At 43.0% G+C, this 19,577-nt stretch overlaps 1 protein-coding gene and 1 pseudogene across 1 annotated transcript in view; one reads left to right on the forward strand and one right to left on the reverse strand.

The window, feature by feature from the left end:
- Positions 1–18,172, reverse strand: part of LOC114510993 (complement component C7-like) — a 41,954-nt gene extending 23,782 nt beyond the window's left edge. Inside the window, exons 1-6 of the mRNA XM_036020179.1 lie at positions 18,071–18,172; positions 12,626–12,681; positions 10,790–10,865; positions 6,845–6,986; positions 4,721–4,868; positions 3,562–3,700 (exon numbers count right to left, since the gene is read on the reverse strand). Coding sequence (XP_035876072.1) covers positions 3,562–3,700; positions 4,721–4,868; positions 6,845–6,986; positions 10,790–10,865; positions 12,626–12,681; positions 18,071–18,076 — 567 coding nt within the window. The 5' untranslated portion in view covers positions 18,077–18,172. The remainder of the gene's footprint in view (positions 1–3,561; positions 3,701–4,720; positions 4,869–6,844; positions 6,987–10,789; positions 10,866–12,625; positions 12,682–18,070) is intronic.
- Positions 9,463–10,577, forward strand: LOC114493295 (annotated as a pseudogene).
- Positions 18,173–19,577: the final 1,405 nt, after the last annotated feature.

Below are 19,577 nucleotides of genomic sequence, written 5' to 3' on the forward strand. Positions count from 1 at the left end.
TGCTTTTAGAGTATGTTTTTGTTATTCATTTGATATGCAGATAGGATTTCTCTTCAAAAGATAATAAAGAACATCCAAGACCAAATACAGTTAGATCCAGGAAGTTATTTATTTTCTCCACCCTAACCTTTTTTACTCACAACTCATTTCATGCTGAGACTCAGCACCAGTCTTTCGGCCGCCTCCCAGGGTAAACTAAGCTCCTTCCCAGAGCGAGCCTGGGGCAGGAATGTGCTTATGTTTCCAAAGCTTCCTTGTGGTGTGAAACGCAGGAGGAATGCGAAATTATGCCTCATGTCAGCAAAGCAAGCGGCTGACTCTGGGTTTGCCCTGAATAAACTCGAATGCTGATAACCAAAACAGAGCTTCTAACAGAGGTTTCCTGATTCTGTTATACGATTATTTACTAATGTTTACATTCCAACAAACCAGAGGTTACCTTCTGCCTTGTCGAGAGCTGACCCCGGTGGCCCAAGGTCAGTCTCCGAACTGTGGAGGATGGTCACCAGCCCACACCCCTCCTGGGTTTAGCACTTTAACGACCGACCCGCCGCCCATTGCTCCCCTCTCGCTTCCCCTAGGCTGGATCCTCAAAGCATCTACATTCTTCACCACCAACAGCCTACAATTTCCCTCCACGGTGACAAACAACTACAAATCCAGTGCCTGGAAAGGTGTTTAGGTGTCAACCCCAGCACCAAGCCATGCCGAGAAAAACCAGTGTCAGGACGTGCTGTTCCCAAATCATCCCTCGTCTTCAGAAGCTGGGGACCCCGGCACGCCTGCCTTCCAGCCATGGCACAAAGTCTCTTCCTTTCTGTTCTCATTGTTCTGTACCTTCCTGAATTACACCCAGATACATACATACTTGTTTTCATTTCTCCCTCTTATAACTGTGAAAGAATTATCAACACATCCTTCTAGGAATAGAAAGAGAAAAATTTCTTCTACAAATGCCTATCTCACATTCTCCCTTCCAAGCACAGGTTAAATTTGAATATGTGTTATTCACCATGTAGAATTTAGAACTGAACTGTGATGAAATACAATGCACTGGGAGAGTAAAATAGAGTAGAAAAATAAAGGGCTGCCAAGTCTGACAGGCTGGATCCAAGCCCTACTGCTTAATGATTTTTGTGACTTCAGATAAACCAGCTAAAGTCCTCTCTCTCGGCCTCAATTTCTACATGGATAAAATTATAAAATATCACTTGTCTTCCAAAGATATTGTGAGGAGCACACCTATACAAATTGACAAAAGTAGTGCAGGTGCCACAAGAGATATTCAAATTGGTAACTATGACTATTTTCCATGTCAGTTTCATGATTCAATAACGCTTAACTGTAATTTATTCTGTTGTGAGTTGGAGGATGGTGAGATTGCTGTTCATAGTCAAAACTGCTTTCTGGAGAGGGTTAATTTTGATAAGCAAGGGCCCTTCTGTCTGAATATCCTAATCATTTCAGTTTACAAATTTTGGAATAATAGGTAGGAAGCAATGAATTGGAAATTTGGGGCATTTTGGGAAGAAGGGAGGAAAGCACTGAGAGAGGAGAACTTGGAAGAAGACAGCAAGGAAGAGGACAAGAAGAAGAGCAACTGTGAACCTGCTCAGTGCCTCCAGGACAAAATAAAAGCAATCTCCACAGTCGGAAGAAAGGAAGGAAGGAAGGAAGGAAGGAAGGAAGGAAGGAAGGAAAGAAGGAAGGAAGGAAGGAAGGAAGGGAGGAAGGGAGGGAGGGAGGGAGGGAGGAAGAGGGAAAGGAGAGGAGAGGAAGAAGAAAAAAAAGGAAGAAAGAAAGGAAGGAGCTAAATTGGGATGAGACCAGAAGTTCATGTAGTTGAGCTTGTGGAAGGACAAATGTTTTAAGACAAAGGATGTGAACTGTTTTTTTTTAAAGAATTTATTTATTTATTTTTAGAGATGGAAGGGAGGGTGGGAGAGAGAGAGAGAGAGAGAGAGAGAGAGAGAGAAACATCAATGTGCGGTTGCTGGGGGTCATGGCCTGCAACCCAGGCATGTACCCTGGCTGGGAATTGAACCTGGGACACTTTGGTTCCCAGCCCGCGCTCAATTCACTGAGCTATGCCAGCCAGGGCTGGATGTGAACTGTTTTTGTTGAACGTGTTTGCACTACTGCAACAGAAAAATTTCTCCTCTATATTACCTGCAAACCTTCAGAAATGTGCTCCAAAGCCCTAATTGCTTTTGCATCAGTACATTTTGTGCTAAAATCAAGGAAGAGGGTGAGCTTCGGTGTGTCTGATAGAAAGAGCATGTGAAAAAGCAGAAGCCTGGAGCCGGAGGAGACTCTGACTGAGGCCATCAGCAAAATGTGAAAGGCAGGTAATGCAGACCACATCGGGAAGGGCAGGAAGCGCAGAGCACTCTTCCACACTGCTGGCGGGCCATCAATCGGCACATGTCGGAACCTTTACCTAGTGAAGCATGTTCTAGACCAGGCAGCACCGTGAGTTCCAGGAGTGCCCTGGAGAAATCCTCCCTCATTGGCATGGCACTCATGTGCACAAGAATGCTCAAGGCATTGCATAAGAAACTACAGGGGACAACACTGTAAATGCCACCTACATCAGCATGGATGAAACTCAACACAATAATTTTGAGTGAAAATAAATCCATAGAAGTCTATATACTATATGAGTTATTATATAAATGGCCAAAACAGTCAAAACTAAATCACAAATTTTCAGAGATGAAGACATAGGGGATACACATATACAGAACAATAACAAAATAATTAATATAAAATATAAGATAATGGTTGCCTGGAGAGTGGGGGGGAATTGATCAGAGAGGGGTAACTGAGAACCTTTAAGTCACTGGTAATATTCTAGTTCTGGAGTTGGGTGATGGGCATATATGGGTATTTGTCTTATTAGTTTTTTTCAACTGCATGGACTTGTTATTCACACTCTTTTGTATATATGTGAAATATTTCACAAGTTAAAAATAAAAGCATTTTTAAGGGACACTGTAGCAATTCTAAGGAAATGATCATACCAGGCATGGCCAGGGACCCGAGTTTTGACACCCATGCGGGGTCAGACCATGAGGTCCCAGGCCCACGTGGAGCAGAGGTGAAATGAAAATGAGGCAAATCGACATTTCAGCTCACATGGCACAGGCTGAAAGTACCATTGCCCAGAGCTATAGAATATGTGTTCTTTTTTTCTTAAGATTTTATTTATTTATTTTTAGAGAGTGGGGAAGGGAGGGAGTAAGAGGGAGAGAAACATCAATGTGTGGTTGCCTCTTACATGGCCCCCACTGGGGACCTGGCCTGCAACCCAGGCATGTGCCCTGACCAGGACTCGAACTGGCAACCCTTTGGTTCGCAGCCCATGCTCAATCCACTGAGCCACACCAGCCAGGACGAATATGTGTTCTTTTTAAGTCCATATAAAATATTTATAAGAATGACTGCGTAGCGGGCACAGGTAAATTCTCCACAAATACCAAAAAGACGAACATCATACAATAATGATCTCTAGCAGCAAGTCCCGGGTTAGAAATAAGTAAAACCAAAGTCACAAAGTACCTGGAATGTGTAGGAGAGGATGTTCCCACTCAGCCTGTAGTAATCTCTTCCATCCCCACTAAACACCTTTCTGCACTGGCCGCCGAAACTCTTTGTGTTGAGGACTCTGTTCCTGACCTGGCCGGTGAGGGCGTTGTAACTGTGGTTTGGTTTTGTTTGTAAGGAAGAAAAGATGGCTAAAATCAGAAATAGCACTTGCTGCAAAAGGCACCATCAGAGAACTCTAGAAATACATCACGGTCAAGGATGTCTTAGAGCACAGATGACGAGAACAGCATCCCAGTGCACCCTGTTCATTATCTAGCCTCCCTTGCTTGGTACAAGAGCTAAAACTGACATCCGGGAAAAGCCAACATCTCTGCAGCGTAAGAACATGTTTGGGCAACACACAGCCCTTTTGGATCTCTGGCGGCAGCTGGCTTTAAATTGAATCTGTAGATAAAGCCAATACAATTAAGATTACTCAGAGAGAGCATTCTACAGCGAATTTCAACGGATTGTCTCTTAGCAATCGACTGGTTGACCCTTTAGAGTAATTTTATCACTTCTCTGGCAATGAATTTTAAAACATCATAGGAACAAAATCACATCTATCATTCTATAATAGATTATTTTAAAGCCTTGAAATTTTAACTTGGGTTTCTGACCCTTAAACATTCTTCAGAATTTCTTTTAGTCCCAACTTTACCTGTAAATGAAATTTCTCAGCTAGTTTGAGCAATCACTTTTCAGCCTGAATATTCCCAACACACATCTCCCCTCTCCCTGTTCTCATGCTACTGTTTTCACTCTCTTGAGTAGCCCTACTTCACTGAATCAGCGCTCTCTCTCTCTCTCTCTCCCCCCCCACCCTCCCTCCCGTAGTGTGACCGGCTATTCGGGTATTTCCAGGGTCTGTGATATTTCCCTGGATGCAGGACTTTTGGTGCTGAAACCAGGACAGTCCAGGGACAATTGGTCACTAAATATATATATATATTTACAGGTGTACAGATAGGAACTAAAAGGGGGTTTGGGGATGTGGCAAAGAACTCTGAGCCAAAGACTTGACTATCAGATGACTTGCTATTAGATTTACCAAAAAAAACCACAAATAAAGCAAAACCAAACGAAGACTTATAACCCACCAGTGTGCACAGGAGGGTGCCCAGCACCTTACCCTTTTCCGGTAAGTTCGATGTTGGGAGGAGGTTTATCGAGGTCACAGGAACGCCTGCTCTCCGTGTTCTCGCACTTGTCTTCATCAGCGCTGTCTTCGTCACAGTCGGAATCGCCATTGCACACCAGGGATTTGCTGATGCACTGCCCTGCCCACGAGGAACGCCGCCACACGAAGATGAAAGAGGGAAGGAAGGAACCACCCCACGGGGTCAGAGGGGTTTGCCTCCAATCCCCAGCACCGTACCCGCCTGCTAGCGTGAATTTGCCCTAAACCTTCAGCATGTCCAGGGGAAAACTGGTGATTATTTTTGTCCTCATTTGGCAACACGCAAAATTGACTCTCACCTTGGCCAGACACAAAATCGAAAATAAAACCTGAGCAGGCAGTCTGTCTGAATCCTCCCAAATCATACAGTGCCAGCCACTGGGAAGGTAGTGTGCCCACCTGCCCTCCAACTTTCAGTTTCTTTTCTGGAATCACTGACAAATCCAGCTCTTCTTGGTGATGCGGATGCGCCAGCTTTGAGAGCACAGGAACTGAGCCAAAGGTTAACACTCAGTGTTTCTTTAGCACCTACTCTGCGCAAGACACCCTTCTGGGTGTGGGGATACAGATATGAATAAAATGGGGCTCTGTCAGGCTTTTAACGTCCTTTACAAAGCAACAGGAACACTGTGAAGAAGACATGGATCACTGCCATTCAACACGGTCATTGTCCCAGTAGACATTGTCACAGGGTTCTGAGGGCACAGTGAAGGGCAAACGACCCAGCCCCCAACCACCTCTCTACATCGTCTCCAGACATCCTGCCGGCTCCCCATGCCCTAGTCTTACAGGAATCAAGGCCAGGCCTTCTGTCATTGCCCTTGACCCTGCACCTACAGTCTCCCAGCCTACATGGGTTTTCTCTGCCTATTACCCACTTATCTTCAAGAATCAAATTACACACGATCTCCGCTCAGAAACCATCCCTCTCCCACAGGCTACCATGCATGTGCTTTGTCTCGTCCTCAGAGTAGGCAGGCACTGCACACTCGGTCCTGACAGCACAGCACGCACCCCACTGTGCTGTCACTCAACCCAATGCAGCAAACATTTGTTGGGAGTCAACTATGTACTAGGCACTCCAGGGGTGAAAACCCTACAAAACACAGAGTGAGGCAAAAGTAGCTTTACAGTTGTTCCTATGGAAAGTACAATAATTAATAGATAAATAATAACACAGGCACCAACTCTGTATTTTGCATGCTCACAACTGTCACCTTACTTTTGCCCCACCCTCTGTGTCTTCAGAGTTCACAGTCTGCCGAGAGACAACGAGGCCGACAAATACTCCCGAATACAGATGGTGCAAGGTGTGTAGGGAACACAGAGAAGTGTTTGTTAATTAGCTTTATCGGTTCAAGCTTAGGGAAGGCTTCCCAAAGGAGGTGTAATTTCATTTGGGTTTTGAAAGTAAAATAGGAGTTTGACGGGTCGTGTTGAGGTGCACTTCTAACACAGAGATTATTTATGTAGTATTCTGTTCATAAAACTTTATTTACTTTTTAGGGAAGAGGCTATGTATTTCATTTCTAAACCCACAATCCTCCTCAGTATATCTGGGACATAACAAGAATAATAAATGTTTGCTAAAGGTTGTTGAACTAATCTGACTACACAAATGCATCACAGACAATAAATCAAAAAATGGAAAAACTATGTTTCAACCACCCTTGCCTCGGGGTGACCTGTACTGCTCTTTGATTAACTATCGCAGTTGCTTTTCTTATAAATATAATAATTTTGGTTGTAACATCATTTTTGCGCAATCTCGGTGTTCATGCCAGATCTTCACCAAAAACACAACGTCAAGCACTGTTTGGGCCTGTCGGTAGTCATATTTCTTCTCAAAAGACAAAGGGTATCCCTGCTTTTATTACCATATGCTTCCTCCTGATTTTGAAAGAATCATCATTGAGTGTGTGACTATTATACCAAGAAAAGCGACACCGATACTTGGGGGAAATTAACTTATCGGTCACTATAATTCAGTAAAATTCAACCAACAGATACTGAGCAAATTAAACAAATAGCATTCGAGTTTGCACTTTGCATGCTGACCCGGCGGAAAACGAGTACCTGAAAAGCACCGGAAGCGCTCTCCGCACCCCTCCTCTGCGGGGCACCCTCGGGTGGGCTCACACGCTTGGGTCTCGAAAGCACTTCCGGCACAAGGCTGGCCGCCAAACTGCGCGTAAACCGCAATGGTCCGCCTGCGAGTCTAAACAAAAAAACAGATTCCTTCGCCTGGGAAATGAAATCCGAGAAAAATCCAGACAGTTGGAGGAGCTGTGTTTGGGAAACGTTTCTGGCGCCCTGCAGAAGCGAAATCTCTAAAGCAATGAACCCACACACAGACCCATGTGTCCTTGAATCCAGTGACATTCGGATTATTATTACAGGCTGTATGTAAACTTACTATGTGTGTTTGCTATATATTTATTTACTATGTACATTTACTGTCTGGAGTAAGTAGTAAAAAATATATATTAGTGAACCTTTAAGAAAGTAACCTGAAAGTGTTAGCTGGGTAAATATATATACAAAAAGACTGCAATGTCGAATGACTAATTTTGGCCAAAGCTGTGTACCAAAAGCTAATTAGAAAAGTGACAATGAATTTGGCTGGAGAGCGGGGAATGGCATTGGGAAGGGGGTTGAGATGAAGTGCAGTCATGGAAAACTTTAGAAAAGTGGCAGCAGTTGATTTGAGGTAAATGCTAACCTATTTCAGGAAGGCAAGGCAAGGCCAAACAATCCAGAAAGAAGTATGTTAATAGAAGCCTAAGAAGTCCAAAGGTGAAGCTACATCTACAAAGAAATTTTATGAGATAATCAAAATCATTGACTTCTGAAATGGAAAAACAGGTTAAAAGCAAACCTCCGTGGGGGAAAGTAGGGGGCATTGAGGACATCGTCAAGCCAAGCGAGAAACACGTCATCCTAAAATGCACTAATCAGAATTAAAACGTATTCAATGTTTAAGCAAAAGAAAGATCTACAAAAGCCTCCCCCCACCAGCGAAGGCAATGAAAGGTACATCTTTTATGCTCAGCTCTTCCCTATTAATAAAAATGAACTGCATCCGAGATTCCAGAGAGTTTAAACCGTGAGCAAAGACCAACAGTGAAGACGAGATAGGTTGAATCCATTTGTCCATCTTTAACTGGGTCAGAAGTGGGGGCGAAGGGTCACCGTCACATGATTAGAACTCTAAGCACTTTTCTATTAGCCTGGGCATGGCTCTGGCATTTTTCAGTGGGGAATGGAACTCAGTACCAGTTTCTGGATAAGTCTGTAGTTTCTGTATTTAATGGATGAAGACAGCTCTCACGTTTGGCTTATTAATTTGACACTCCCTGAAGTTCCGAAGCACCGATTGTGTTGTCTGTACATGTAACGTTTTCCGCACTATCTACCAGCACCGCTTTGATGACTGTCTGTTCTCAGCATCCCATTCTCACCTGTCAAACTCTGACCTTATGGCCCCTTTTTCATTTTCACCTGCCTCTTTCTCAGTGAAAATTTTGATTTTATAAACCAGGGATGAATCCATTGCATGTTGGCCTTTGCTCAAAGGGAAAAAAGTTGCTAACATGAAAAATATGTCCCATCTACTCGTCTTCAGTGTCCTTTCCTAAATTACACAAACGTTGTCTATGGTTAGTTTTATTGGGTGTTCGCCTTGTCATTGGTGTGCTTTTCAGCCTGTAATCAGAGTTGTCATCTGCTACATTTCCCAGGAGCCACATTCTGCATTTGTGTGACTTATTTTGTGACTAACACTCATGAAGGCACTAAATATATGCGCTTGATGAAAATGGTGATTATAATGATGCTTCAAAATTATCTTCTGCAATATGTTTCTGCTGTTCTAATAATTAAAAAATAAAATTTAAGTACACATTTTATCCAAACAGAATCACCTCTAAAATATTTTACATATATCAACTAATGTGGTTCACCTGAAACTATTATAATGTTACATGTCAATATAGTTCTATTAAAAAAATTTAAACATTCAAATACTCAGAAACTTTAAAACAAGCATTATAGTTTTAGAATTTAGTCTAATAAAATTATCAGAAAAGAGAATATATAACTATGTATAAAAACATTTATTAGCCTTGGCTGGTGTGGCTCAGTGGATTGAGCACCGGGCTGTGAAGCAAATGGTCTCTGGTTCAATTCCCAGTCAGGGCACAAGCCTGGGTTGTGGGCCAGTCCCTGGTGGGGGAGGCATGCAAGAGACAACCACACATTGATGTTTCTCTCCCTCTCTTTCTCTCTCCTTTATCCTCTCTCTAAAAGTAAGTAAAAAAATCTTTTAAAAATGTTTATTGAAGTTTTTTATAATAACCAGAAATGTAAATAATCTAAATATCAAACAATAGGTAGTAGATAAATAACTTTGATGTATTTATATACGGGAATGTAATACAACTGTTGGAATTCTTGCTAATAGTATGTTAGGTTAAAATGGTAGAGCACAAAACTGTGATCAAATAATCCTATTTTTATACATCATAAACTAACAAAGAAACTAATATGAGAGAAATAAATATCAAAATGCTGGTATATTGGTTTCTTCTAAATGGTGGAATTATAAACTGTATTTTCTTTATCTATACTTTTCTGTTTTTTCTCCAATAAATAATTTATAGCAAGAGAAAAAGCGGGCATTTTTAGAAGTACTCTATAATCTCTAGATCAGGTCTGGTATTTTATTTGTGTTACTTAAAAATTAAACTTTAAAACATGGCAAAATAGTTGATTTTTCATGGTCATTCACTATTTGTCAGGCAAAACAAGGCAGTAATTTTGCTACTTGTTAGTGTTCATTTGAAAGAAGAAGAAAAATCGAGGCCACCACCTCCCAGGATGAGAGGAAGCAGGAGAGGAGGCCCCGTGGCCAGCGCGGAGCTTGGCCGCAGCCCGGCTCTGATCCCAGCTGGGTCCAGAGTTGTGCCCAGACCAGTTTCTGCATCAGTGTTAGCTCTCTCAACGAGAGGCGAGGACCGGAATGGGCTCTCGGTATTTAACGGGGCCCCGAGTTGTGTGTCTCGGCCAACCCAAAGGGAGTTTCGGACCAGTGCCATCAGCAGAGACGTCGATACTGCTGCCAAACAAATTCACTGGTGCAGGTGCGGCGACAGCAGGAGTGGCTGGTTCTGGCGCTGGGATTGCACAGTCTTGGCAGCCTTGTCATTGGTTATGCCAGAAACCCTCAGCCGAAGCTGCGGCTGTTCTCATATACCCTCCTGCAGTTTGCCTTGTCTGAAACTGTGGGTTGGTCTCTTTTTGTCCGATGGTCACTTTCTGGAAGTTGTTTGTCATGTAACAGACATTACTGCTTGAGCCGTGGCTGGGTAGGTCAATTGGTGAGAGCTCATACCCGTTTGCAGGTTCAATTCCAGGTCAGGGCTCATGTGGAAAATCAACCAATGAATGCTCAGATTGGTGGAACAAGAAATCGATGTTTCTTTCTCTCTCTAAAATCAATACAATTGTTTAAAAATTATAGCTGGAATGTTGGCATTGATATTGACTATTAATGTAATTCTATGTACCTGACTGTGACTCCAAACACCATACTATTGGTGTCATACAAATATACATTATTTCCAACGTAATTTCATTACATATGAAAACTTTTTTTAAAAGGGGAAAAAAATCAAAGGCAGTAAACACGAAACAGATTTTGAATTATCCACTAATTTCATTTCATACTACTCTTATTTCTCTAGTAGCTCAAGAGTTAGTGAGTTGCTTTTAATTTTTACCCTACGTATATTTCTAGGCTCAGATATAGGATTTATAAAAGTTCTGTGAGAAAAAAATTAGAATGCAAAAATTACTTTATTGCAAATTTAATTATTATACAAGTTATACTTCTTTTCCTTTGAAATTACTAATTATAATTTCAAGAAACAAAAATAGCATTCAAAAGTTAATGCCAGTCTGTCTATACCTAAGCTATTTCAGCACATAAGTAAGAAATACAAACTTTCTGCACGGTCCTACCTGAGACTTCGTACAACCGTTGCATTCTGACCAAGGGCCAAAGGAATCCCACTGGCAGTTGACCGGACTGGCGGGGCTGTCCGATGGTTCATCATCGTGCAGGCAGAGAAAGAAGCAAGAGGGCACACAAACATTAGCCAAGATACTCAAAAACAGGCAAATGCAGTTAAAAATTGCTTCACAGTTCTTTTCCTCAGAGAAACCAAAAGTATCCAAAACTAAATTTTTAAAAAAATATAAAAGGGACCCCCTTTTTTGGAGATTAATGTTTACTGAACACCTATAATACACCAGGCACTATTTAGACGCTGGAGCTGTAGACATATTAAAAGAGATAGGTCATGAACCACGGGCAGAGGGGAGGACTAAGATACAAATATATAAACAAATAACCATGATAGAATAACACAGCCATACTTCATACTACAGTATACCTAATTTGAAAGATTCCATAACAAGTGTGGATGTTTCAAGGAAACATAGACACGGGAGTGTCCGGAGTTCAGAGGTACAAGGGAGAACATGAAGGAGGAAGGGGTTATGGTCTTCAAAAGGATTCTGGGTGATGAATGGGAGAGTTCTTCAGAAACTCTTCCAGGAGTGCTCACACCAGGAGCACTAAGTGAGAAATGGGGTACTGAAACCTGGCCAAGGCTGAGTGGACGGGAATGTATTTTTAAAAGCTCCCCTGTTCATTCAGGTCACTTCTGAAGCACACATCCACAGAGGGGAAATTCGAGCTTAAATAATTTCACTAAAAAAAAAATGCATGTGGAAAATGGGAGTTGATGCTCATGCAAGACGAAATTCCGGCTGTGGCATGGCTTAGGCCGAAGAAGTTAACGCAGCCTCACCTTGAAGCACATTGACAACAGGTAAAGGAAAGAAGCCTCCTGACTTCTGGAGTTCTAGCACATTTCTAGCCTTGGAAACATCTCAAGTTAAGGCGATCTGCGCTTGTCTCAGGCCATCAGGCAACTTTAAATGTAAGGAGTCCCATTGTGCCATCCGTGTGCCTCCGTGCTTCTGTGGAGCCAACCTTGCTGACCTGCAGTCCTGACGTGGCACCAGTGATCCAAATGCCTTGGAATCATGGACCCTTAAACAGTCTGAACTCGCTCTTTTTCTGGTTTGGGCCCCACGGACGGCTGCAGCGCAAACACTGAGGCTTAGTGACAGATGCTGGCTGGGCCGGAACCTCTCTGTGCTCTCCCCGCCCCCCACCTTGTCCAGGCCCCTCATGGAGAGATCCCTGAGCACGTTTGTGCTGAAACCACCGCTTTCCAGCTCTGAGTCACATGGCAGACTCTCAGCACTGGCTCAGCCCTCCTTGCGTCCCCAGTCACTAGCACAGAGCCAGACACATATGCGGAATGTTTGATCAAGTGAACTGACCCAATCTGGTCCCACCAAACTGATCGCGAAAGCAAAGCAAGACCATCAGTAAATGACACTGCTTTTTTTCCAGGTTTCAAGAGCCAATGCAACTAGTTTCTTAAAAATCTCTCAACCTTTAAAATGCAAAGGATGTTTTGCAGAGACTGTATGTAAAGATCAGACCCTGCTCCGAGCTGTGTGGTGCAGCTGCGCTTCTCCGAAATGCAGGTAAAACCGTGCAACTGGGACAAGCACAAAACCTTGAGGTGGTTTTCATCTTCAGCTTTCTTCCTTACAGCGAATAAAACAAAGTAAGAATAAGAATAAAACAAGCTTTTGCCTGTTGAAAAGATAAACATACTCAGGTTGCAATGTAGAAATCAGCCATGCTAAAGAATTTCCTAAAAACAAACAAAATTTTTTTTAATGATTTCCACACACAATTCAAAAAGTTCTTACCTTGAAAAAACTGGGAACTCTCCTATAAATCCCACCAAGATGAATAAACTTATTGCCTGGGGAAAATAAAAGCATTATTTTAGTTTGCATTACTTTCATGAGTTGAAGGCAAATTCCTTTGTGCAAGTCAAGATTTGTGGTTCAGGAATACAAAGAGTGAGAGAGCCACAGAAAAGGCTTGATGACTCAACTTGTCTTTTAAGTTCCCATTTTAAAAGAAGGAGCTCCTACCCTTTGCAACAGCTTGGATGGAGCTGGAAAGCATTATGCTAAGCGAAACAAGCCAGGCAGTGAAAGACAAAGACCATATGATCTCACCTTTAACAGGAACCTAAACAACAAAACAAAGAAACAAGCAAAATATAACCAAAGACACTGAAATAGAGCACAGGCTGACAGTGTCCAGAGGGGAGAGGGGAGAAAATTTCAGGGGAATTTCAGGGGAGAATTGGAAGAGTTTATAGGAATAAGTATAAAGGACACATGGACAAAAACTGGGGGCGGGGGGTGGAAATGGGAGGGAGGTGGGGAGGGCTGGGTGAGTGGTGGGCTGGGATGGGAGTAAAAGATAGAAAATTGTGCTTGAAGAACAATTAAAATAACATTTAAAAAAAAAGATTGGGAGCAAGGAAAAAAAATAAGCGTTTAATGTAATTCTGTGCATCTCACCTCTGCAATTCATTTCTATAAGAACAGCTAGGAGCTGGGCGATGTCACGCACAAATTAAAGACTCTCACTAGAGCGAGAAGCTGTCGCAAGCATTTCATTACGGTCCCATGATCTCGGAAGTCCTTTCTCCACTGTCCATCTCTCTAACTTCAACACCCATAACCACAGCCAAAGGGGAAAATTCCAGAAGACAGTGCAGTGCCCAGGGATGAGGAGTTAGAGGGGGAATAAACTTCATCAACAAAGAAGCAGAACTGGAGACACAGCCCTGTCCAGAAAGGCAGTGATGTGCATCCTACTCCTTATCAGCCTTTGAAAGCCTCTGAGGCCTTTGATCCTCATCTTTCCCTGAGAACACCCGCTAAATATTGTGGGTAAAACCTCACTACCGGCAGGCACATTTTGTTTGAAAAATCAGACGTGTATCGAGAAGAAATCTAAAAAGAAATCTAACACAGAATAATCGTTTATTTCCAGTTGTGAAATTGCAGGTGACTTCTATCACCTTACCGTTCCTTTTAAGTATCTTCCTACTTCATGTGACAACTGAAGATGCAGGGAATACAATTCACATCTTTACTGGAGATGCCCTAAGCCTATCAAATGCATTCCGTTCATAACCCAGCATAACCAATTTAAAATCATCTTATCCCCTCAGGTTAACAGGCCAATATTCTTTCTCTTCTGCCCCCAAACTCTTTTCTGTCACTGCTGCTGGGGAGTGGCTTCCCAACATTTTCCTCGGGGCCTTCCTTTCACCCTCCGAGACCCCCGTCCTCATGTTAGGTATCTTCCTTCAGTTAAGAAATCCTTCTCACCTACCTCTACCTCTGTCTTCCATACTTCTACACACCCTCTTGCCTCTCATTCTGACTGGCACAGCGGAGTAGCTGTGAGCACTATGGAGATGAGTAAATTGGCTGGGGGGCGGGGGGTACAGGGGGGAGGCTGGGACACATCCTGAGTTTTCAGCAAACATGGGAAGCACAGAATATAAAGCAACACCTCTTAAAGGTTTTTTCCCTAATTATAAACTACATTTTTTCTTTTTTCAATATGTCTCCATGTTCTCAATTTTCCTCCCCCTGGGGAAGCCTATCTCATAGCTTTATGAGTCACTTCCAGGGATGAACAAATTTTCAGAAAATAAAAATTCTGGAACAACTGAATAGTCAAATTTCAATGTATCATCCGATTTTAAATTCCTCGCCTAGCCCCAGTTCCTAGATGCTTATAGCAGGGGAGGAGTGACCGTCCGCTTGTCTTCCCCACCCCGCCCTGCCCCCTCCCCAAGCTGCCTCTATCTTCTTCAAAGTCAGAGCCGCAGCAGTGAAAGAGGAGAGAGCCCCCCAAAACTTCTTTGAATTATTAGAGTCATTGGGGTGACATTGCTTGACTCATTCAGCGGGAGGCTGGTGATGGTAAATCAGGGGGTGTTGGATGTTCAAACGCCAGTTCTTTACCTCTTGCAGCGTTTTCGTGGTTTTTTGGATGCCGCCCCTCCCCCCACCCCCACCGGAGATGGGGATCTACAACCACTGGTCTCTGGCAGAAATGACTCATCTTCTTGGCTGTCACTGCTGACTCTCACCGGTGCTGCTCCCTGGGGCCGCTCCAGTGCTGACGCTGTCTGTGGGCATCGCCTTACCCCCAGACAGCCTCTCGGGCAGAGGCCACATCTGGCCCGAGAGATGCTGCAACAGGCTCTGGTTCTCGCCGGTGCTCAACGGCCACAACGCACCTGCTACTGCCGTGGTAGCTTGTTCTGCTAAAGGCAGGTCAGTCAACCAGCCCGTGCCTTCAGATTTTCTCAGACATGAGGAGGTGTCATTCTCTATATCCTTCATACTCAAAGGGACACAGTCTTACATAGTCTCGAGGATGGAGGTGGTCGAAGGACACTAGACAGGGCTCCTCTGTCTGTAAGACTGCATCAAATGTCTAATATTTCACTTTAACATGTGGGCTCACTGAGCACTTACTGTTCTTGGCCTCTGACTTCCAGCCAAATTAGAAATCATGAAAAAAATCAATTTTTCACATTCTGTTACATATGTCTTAAAAGGATCTCAACTGTATTTTAGGGAATATCTTTTTTTTCCATCAAAAATGCCCTTGACACCACCTTCCTTATATACATACTACTTATTTATAACCCACGAACACCGGCTTATTACAAAGTCAGGTTCTGTTTGTGAGTGACACAAGCTGAATCTAACGACCAAAAGAATTTCTTAAGAATTTGCTAGCTGTGGACCTGAAAATGAAGCAATTGTCATTTCTTGCCTTTGGAAAGAGTGTCTTACCAAAGGGACACATTAGAAGACACATTAAAGACAAAATAGACATACAGCTGCTTTGACTCTATAAAAAAATTACCTAATCGAAAAGATGTGGTGTCCTTATTCTGTGTGTTATGGTGAAGTTGGAACTATATTTCCCAGAATTCTCTCTTTTGTCCTTTCTTATCAGTGCCTGAGCATTAGTGCTACTTCCTTCTTCTAACCTGTTCCAGCTACAACCACCATCTCCATCCTTCTAATTTCTTCAAGTCTGGTCATGTGTGTTTGTCTATTGAACCATGAGCGCATTTGGGGTAAAAAAATAAAATAATTTCTGTAGCATACACTGGGTTTCAATATCCACTCTTTTAAGTAGGAAAAAATCAAACTTAATTCATTAGCATTTCCTAATATTTAATATCTTGGTCAGTACATTTTTTAACATAGGGCACCATTTAAATGAAGAAGGTAGATTTTAACATCAATTTACTTACATCTTTATTAGAAATAAATATCAATTTGCAACTCTTCTAACAATAAATGCACAATGGTCCAATAATACCATTGAGTACTCCACAGCCATTGGAAGGATGTGATAGATTTTAATGACAGGAGAACACGCTCATGATATAATGAGTAAGAAGACCCAGATTTGTTTTGACAGCAATTTAATGAAGTATATTTTGTACATGTTCATATAAAAGTCCGAAAAGAAATGGATTGAAATGCTACTAGTGGCTACCACTGGGTGGAGAAATAATATCTGTCATCTTCTCTTTTAACTTGTTTTTCCCAGTAAGGTAGTATTGTAATGTGGAGAAACATGTTTTTTAAAGGCACACATACCAACACCATCTGATGAGCGAAGACAGCTGAGAACATCAGATCAGCCCCAGGTGCAGAGAGAGAGCGGAGAGGCCCTGACCTGAGACATCGTGGTGCTGGACCACACGCCAGCCCCAGGAGAATCAGGCCTGAGGTTCACAAACCCCGGGTTCATCTCCATCGCGGGAGGAGATCATAAAAGGCTGGGCCGCAGCCAGGTCAAAGGGAAGCCCTTTTTGCTCTGAAACACTTCAGACTCAAGTTATCTCCTAACCAGTGGACATAGAAAGCACCAGGGGATTCTGGGACGACCTCCCTGAATTCCGTTCCCATGGCTGGGAGGACAAGGCAAAAGCATGCTGCCCCTTAAAAGGCCAGACCTGGAAATCAGTTTTGGTGGTGTCTTCATAGACCAAGTTTCCCTTCTCTGTAATATATCACAAAAGTATTCCCTTCAGGTTTTGTGTAAAAAATATAACAAATACTTTCAAATACAGAATTTTGTATACCACTTGCAGGGAAATAATTACTTTATTATCATGGCAGAATAATATCATAATAATTGATGACTATGGACAAATTTTTAAGAACAAAACAATTATTAAGATGTCTCATTATAAAATAAAGAAATTGGCTTATGGCTAATACAAATATGAGGAGGAGATATATTAGCTAGCTGACCCTAAGAAAAGTATCATATTCTTTCTGAGTTAATAAATATCCTAAAATTTTAAATAAAAATACAAGACATTAATAAAAATTAGATTGTACCATAATTCTAACTTTGTAGAGTTACTTGGTATTCCAGCATCATCACATTAGGCAAATTAGCTTTGTGATTGTGTTCAATTTTTAGTCACTTAATTCCAGGTCTGAATTCCCTCAGGCCCATCGTCCTGCCCTGCTCCAGCCCCATTGGAAACCAAACACAGATTTACCATCACAAATGGACAGCATAGCGACCACAAAGGCAACCTAGCAGCTGGTAGGACTGAGGAATTCTTGTGTCGGCATTACATTGCAAAACTTTTAAAGTTTAAATACCAAAGCTTTCAATAAGAAAAGTATAATAGCAATTTCCAGTTATTTTTGCATCCCAGAAATATAGTCAGAGAGTGATTTCTGTCTTTGGTCCTCTCATTGGTTGAGTAGGAATTTTTTTTTATCATATGGCCATTTTGCATTGGGCCAACACGTGTATTTGCTAAACCTTTAGTTTCATTCCATCTACCTGTGCCGTCCACTGTCACAGTCCTGACCCTCTGAGATTCCGAGTCCCTGAAGTCTCTTTTTTCAATAAAGCTCTCACAGAAGTCAGATCACAAGGGCTCACTACCTGGCTCCAAATCAAACACACAAAAATACACTGGAGGGAATGTTTCCCTAAGAAATAACAGTAGTACTATTGTATTTCCTAATGGCTTTCTCGGGTCCTTCATAAACATTCTCCCCAGTTTCTGACTCCCAGAACTCTGAACCAATCATTTAATCCCAAGTCAAGAAAAAGGAACTCGCTTTGGCTGACCTGTTAAATGTATTTAAGGATGTTAAAAATCACCTCTATCTTCCCTGTTTCCCATGTCCTCTCCTTATTTGAGTTATTCCCACTAAGCCTTAGTCTTACGTGCGATAGCTCAGTTTACAAAAGGAAGGAAATAATGATCTCACCTCCATGTTGGGGAAAACATGCAGGGCAGGAGAGAGGATGGAAACTTCTCCTGTGAGTGCCCGGTGAGTTCTCAGCGGCTGAGGAGCCCAGCAGAGCGCACCCTCCCAGGCTCGCCCTCTCCGCTGGGCTGGGTTAGGGCTGCGTCTGGTCCACTTATATAGACTCAGCTCCCACCCCAGCCAGACTCTCCAGGAGAGAGGAGCCTGACCCTGGGATTAGTCCGGGTCTTGGAGCCAGATGCATTGTATCAATCTGCAGAGGCTTAGCTCCAGCCAGCTGGGGCTGGTTGCATATGTAGTTTTGAAGAAACATCTGTAAATCAAGAAAGGCAAAAAATGTTCTCCGTCCAGCGTTTATGAGCTTCTCAACCAAAGGAGGCTGTGTGTGAGATAAGGAATAAGCCTTCATCCTGTTTCAATCTACTAAACTAAGCAAACATTTACATGATTTTTTTTAAAGGGTGTTACACACCAGACTTAGAGATTAAACACTTTGTGGGAGAAACGATCTAAATTCAGTTCTGTCACTCAAAATGTAAATGGAACATTCTGGAGTGGAAGCCTCCCCCCCACCCCCCCCAAAAAAGTATATATGGTCTAAAACAATATGATACCCATCCCCATCCTCCATGCTTGAGGTTCACAGAATGATCAAAAAGAACATTGGTTTTTGTGGGGGGTTTTGCAAATACATTAAAAGGCACCACTAATTTTTCCAAGAACTTCCCATAACCCTTTGCTAGCCAGACCACTCTGTCTGAAAATTCTTCTCACGGTCGCCACCCAGGTCTGTTTTCTCTTCCTCAGCTGTCGCCTTGCCTTACTCTGCCGGATCCGCATTGTTCGTGGCCTCGCATTATTCCAGCAGCTCTCCAGCGTTGCTTTCACAGGTTTCATGAAACACTGCGTATTTGGTAAGAGCTCCTCGGCTTTCTAGGAAGCTGAGCTACAGTTTTCTTTGCGTGGTTTGGCTCGACAATCTGACACTTGCTGTGGGGTGTTAGGAGTAGGAGAGACGGAAGTGCTAAGCGGGAGAAGACATCCCACATATAACTGGGAATGGAGGCATCCTCATCCTCGGGAAGAAGTGTCGTGGAAAGGGACAGAGGGAAAGCCACGGGCATGAGGAAACATGGCCGGAGGGTCCGGAGACTGATCACAGTGAAGTACAAAACCACAAGAAATGCTGCTACTCGGGGAGCGAGAAGACGGGGAAAAGCCAGGCAGGGGAGAGGGAGAGGGTGCAGATGAGAAGGAAAAGGAGCACAGTGCACATGGAGCCCACTGGGGGGAATCTCGGGAGAAGCGTGGGGGCACTATGCGGAGGTCAGAGAGAGGGAGTGCTGATGCAGACCACCCCGCCCGGCACGTACTGCATCGTGCCCGAACTGAGGGCAGACTTCCCTCATGTATTTCCTGCTCTGTGCTGCAAGGCACTTGAGAATCATTAACTTTGAAGTTAACCAAGATTAAGAGGTTGCGTGTATTACGGAGCAGAGTTTTTTGG

Source organism: Phyllostomus discolor, chromosome 3 (assembly GCF_004126475.2).
Source record: "Phyllostomus discolor isolate MPI-MPIP mPhyDis1 chromosome 3, mPhyDis1.pri.v3, whole genome shotgun sequence".
In the NCBI taxonomy this organism is placed as follows: domain Eukaryota; kingdom Metazoa; phylum Chordata; class Mammalia; order Chiroptera; family Phyllostomidae; genus Phyllostomus; species Phyllostomus discolor.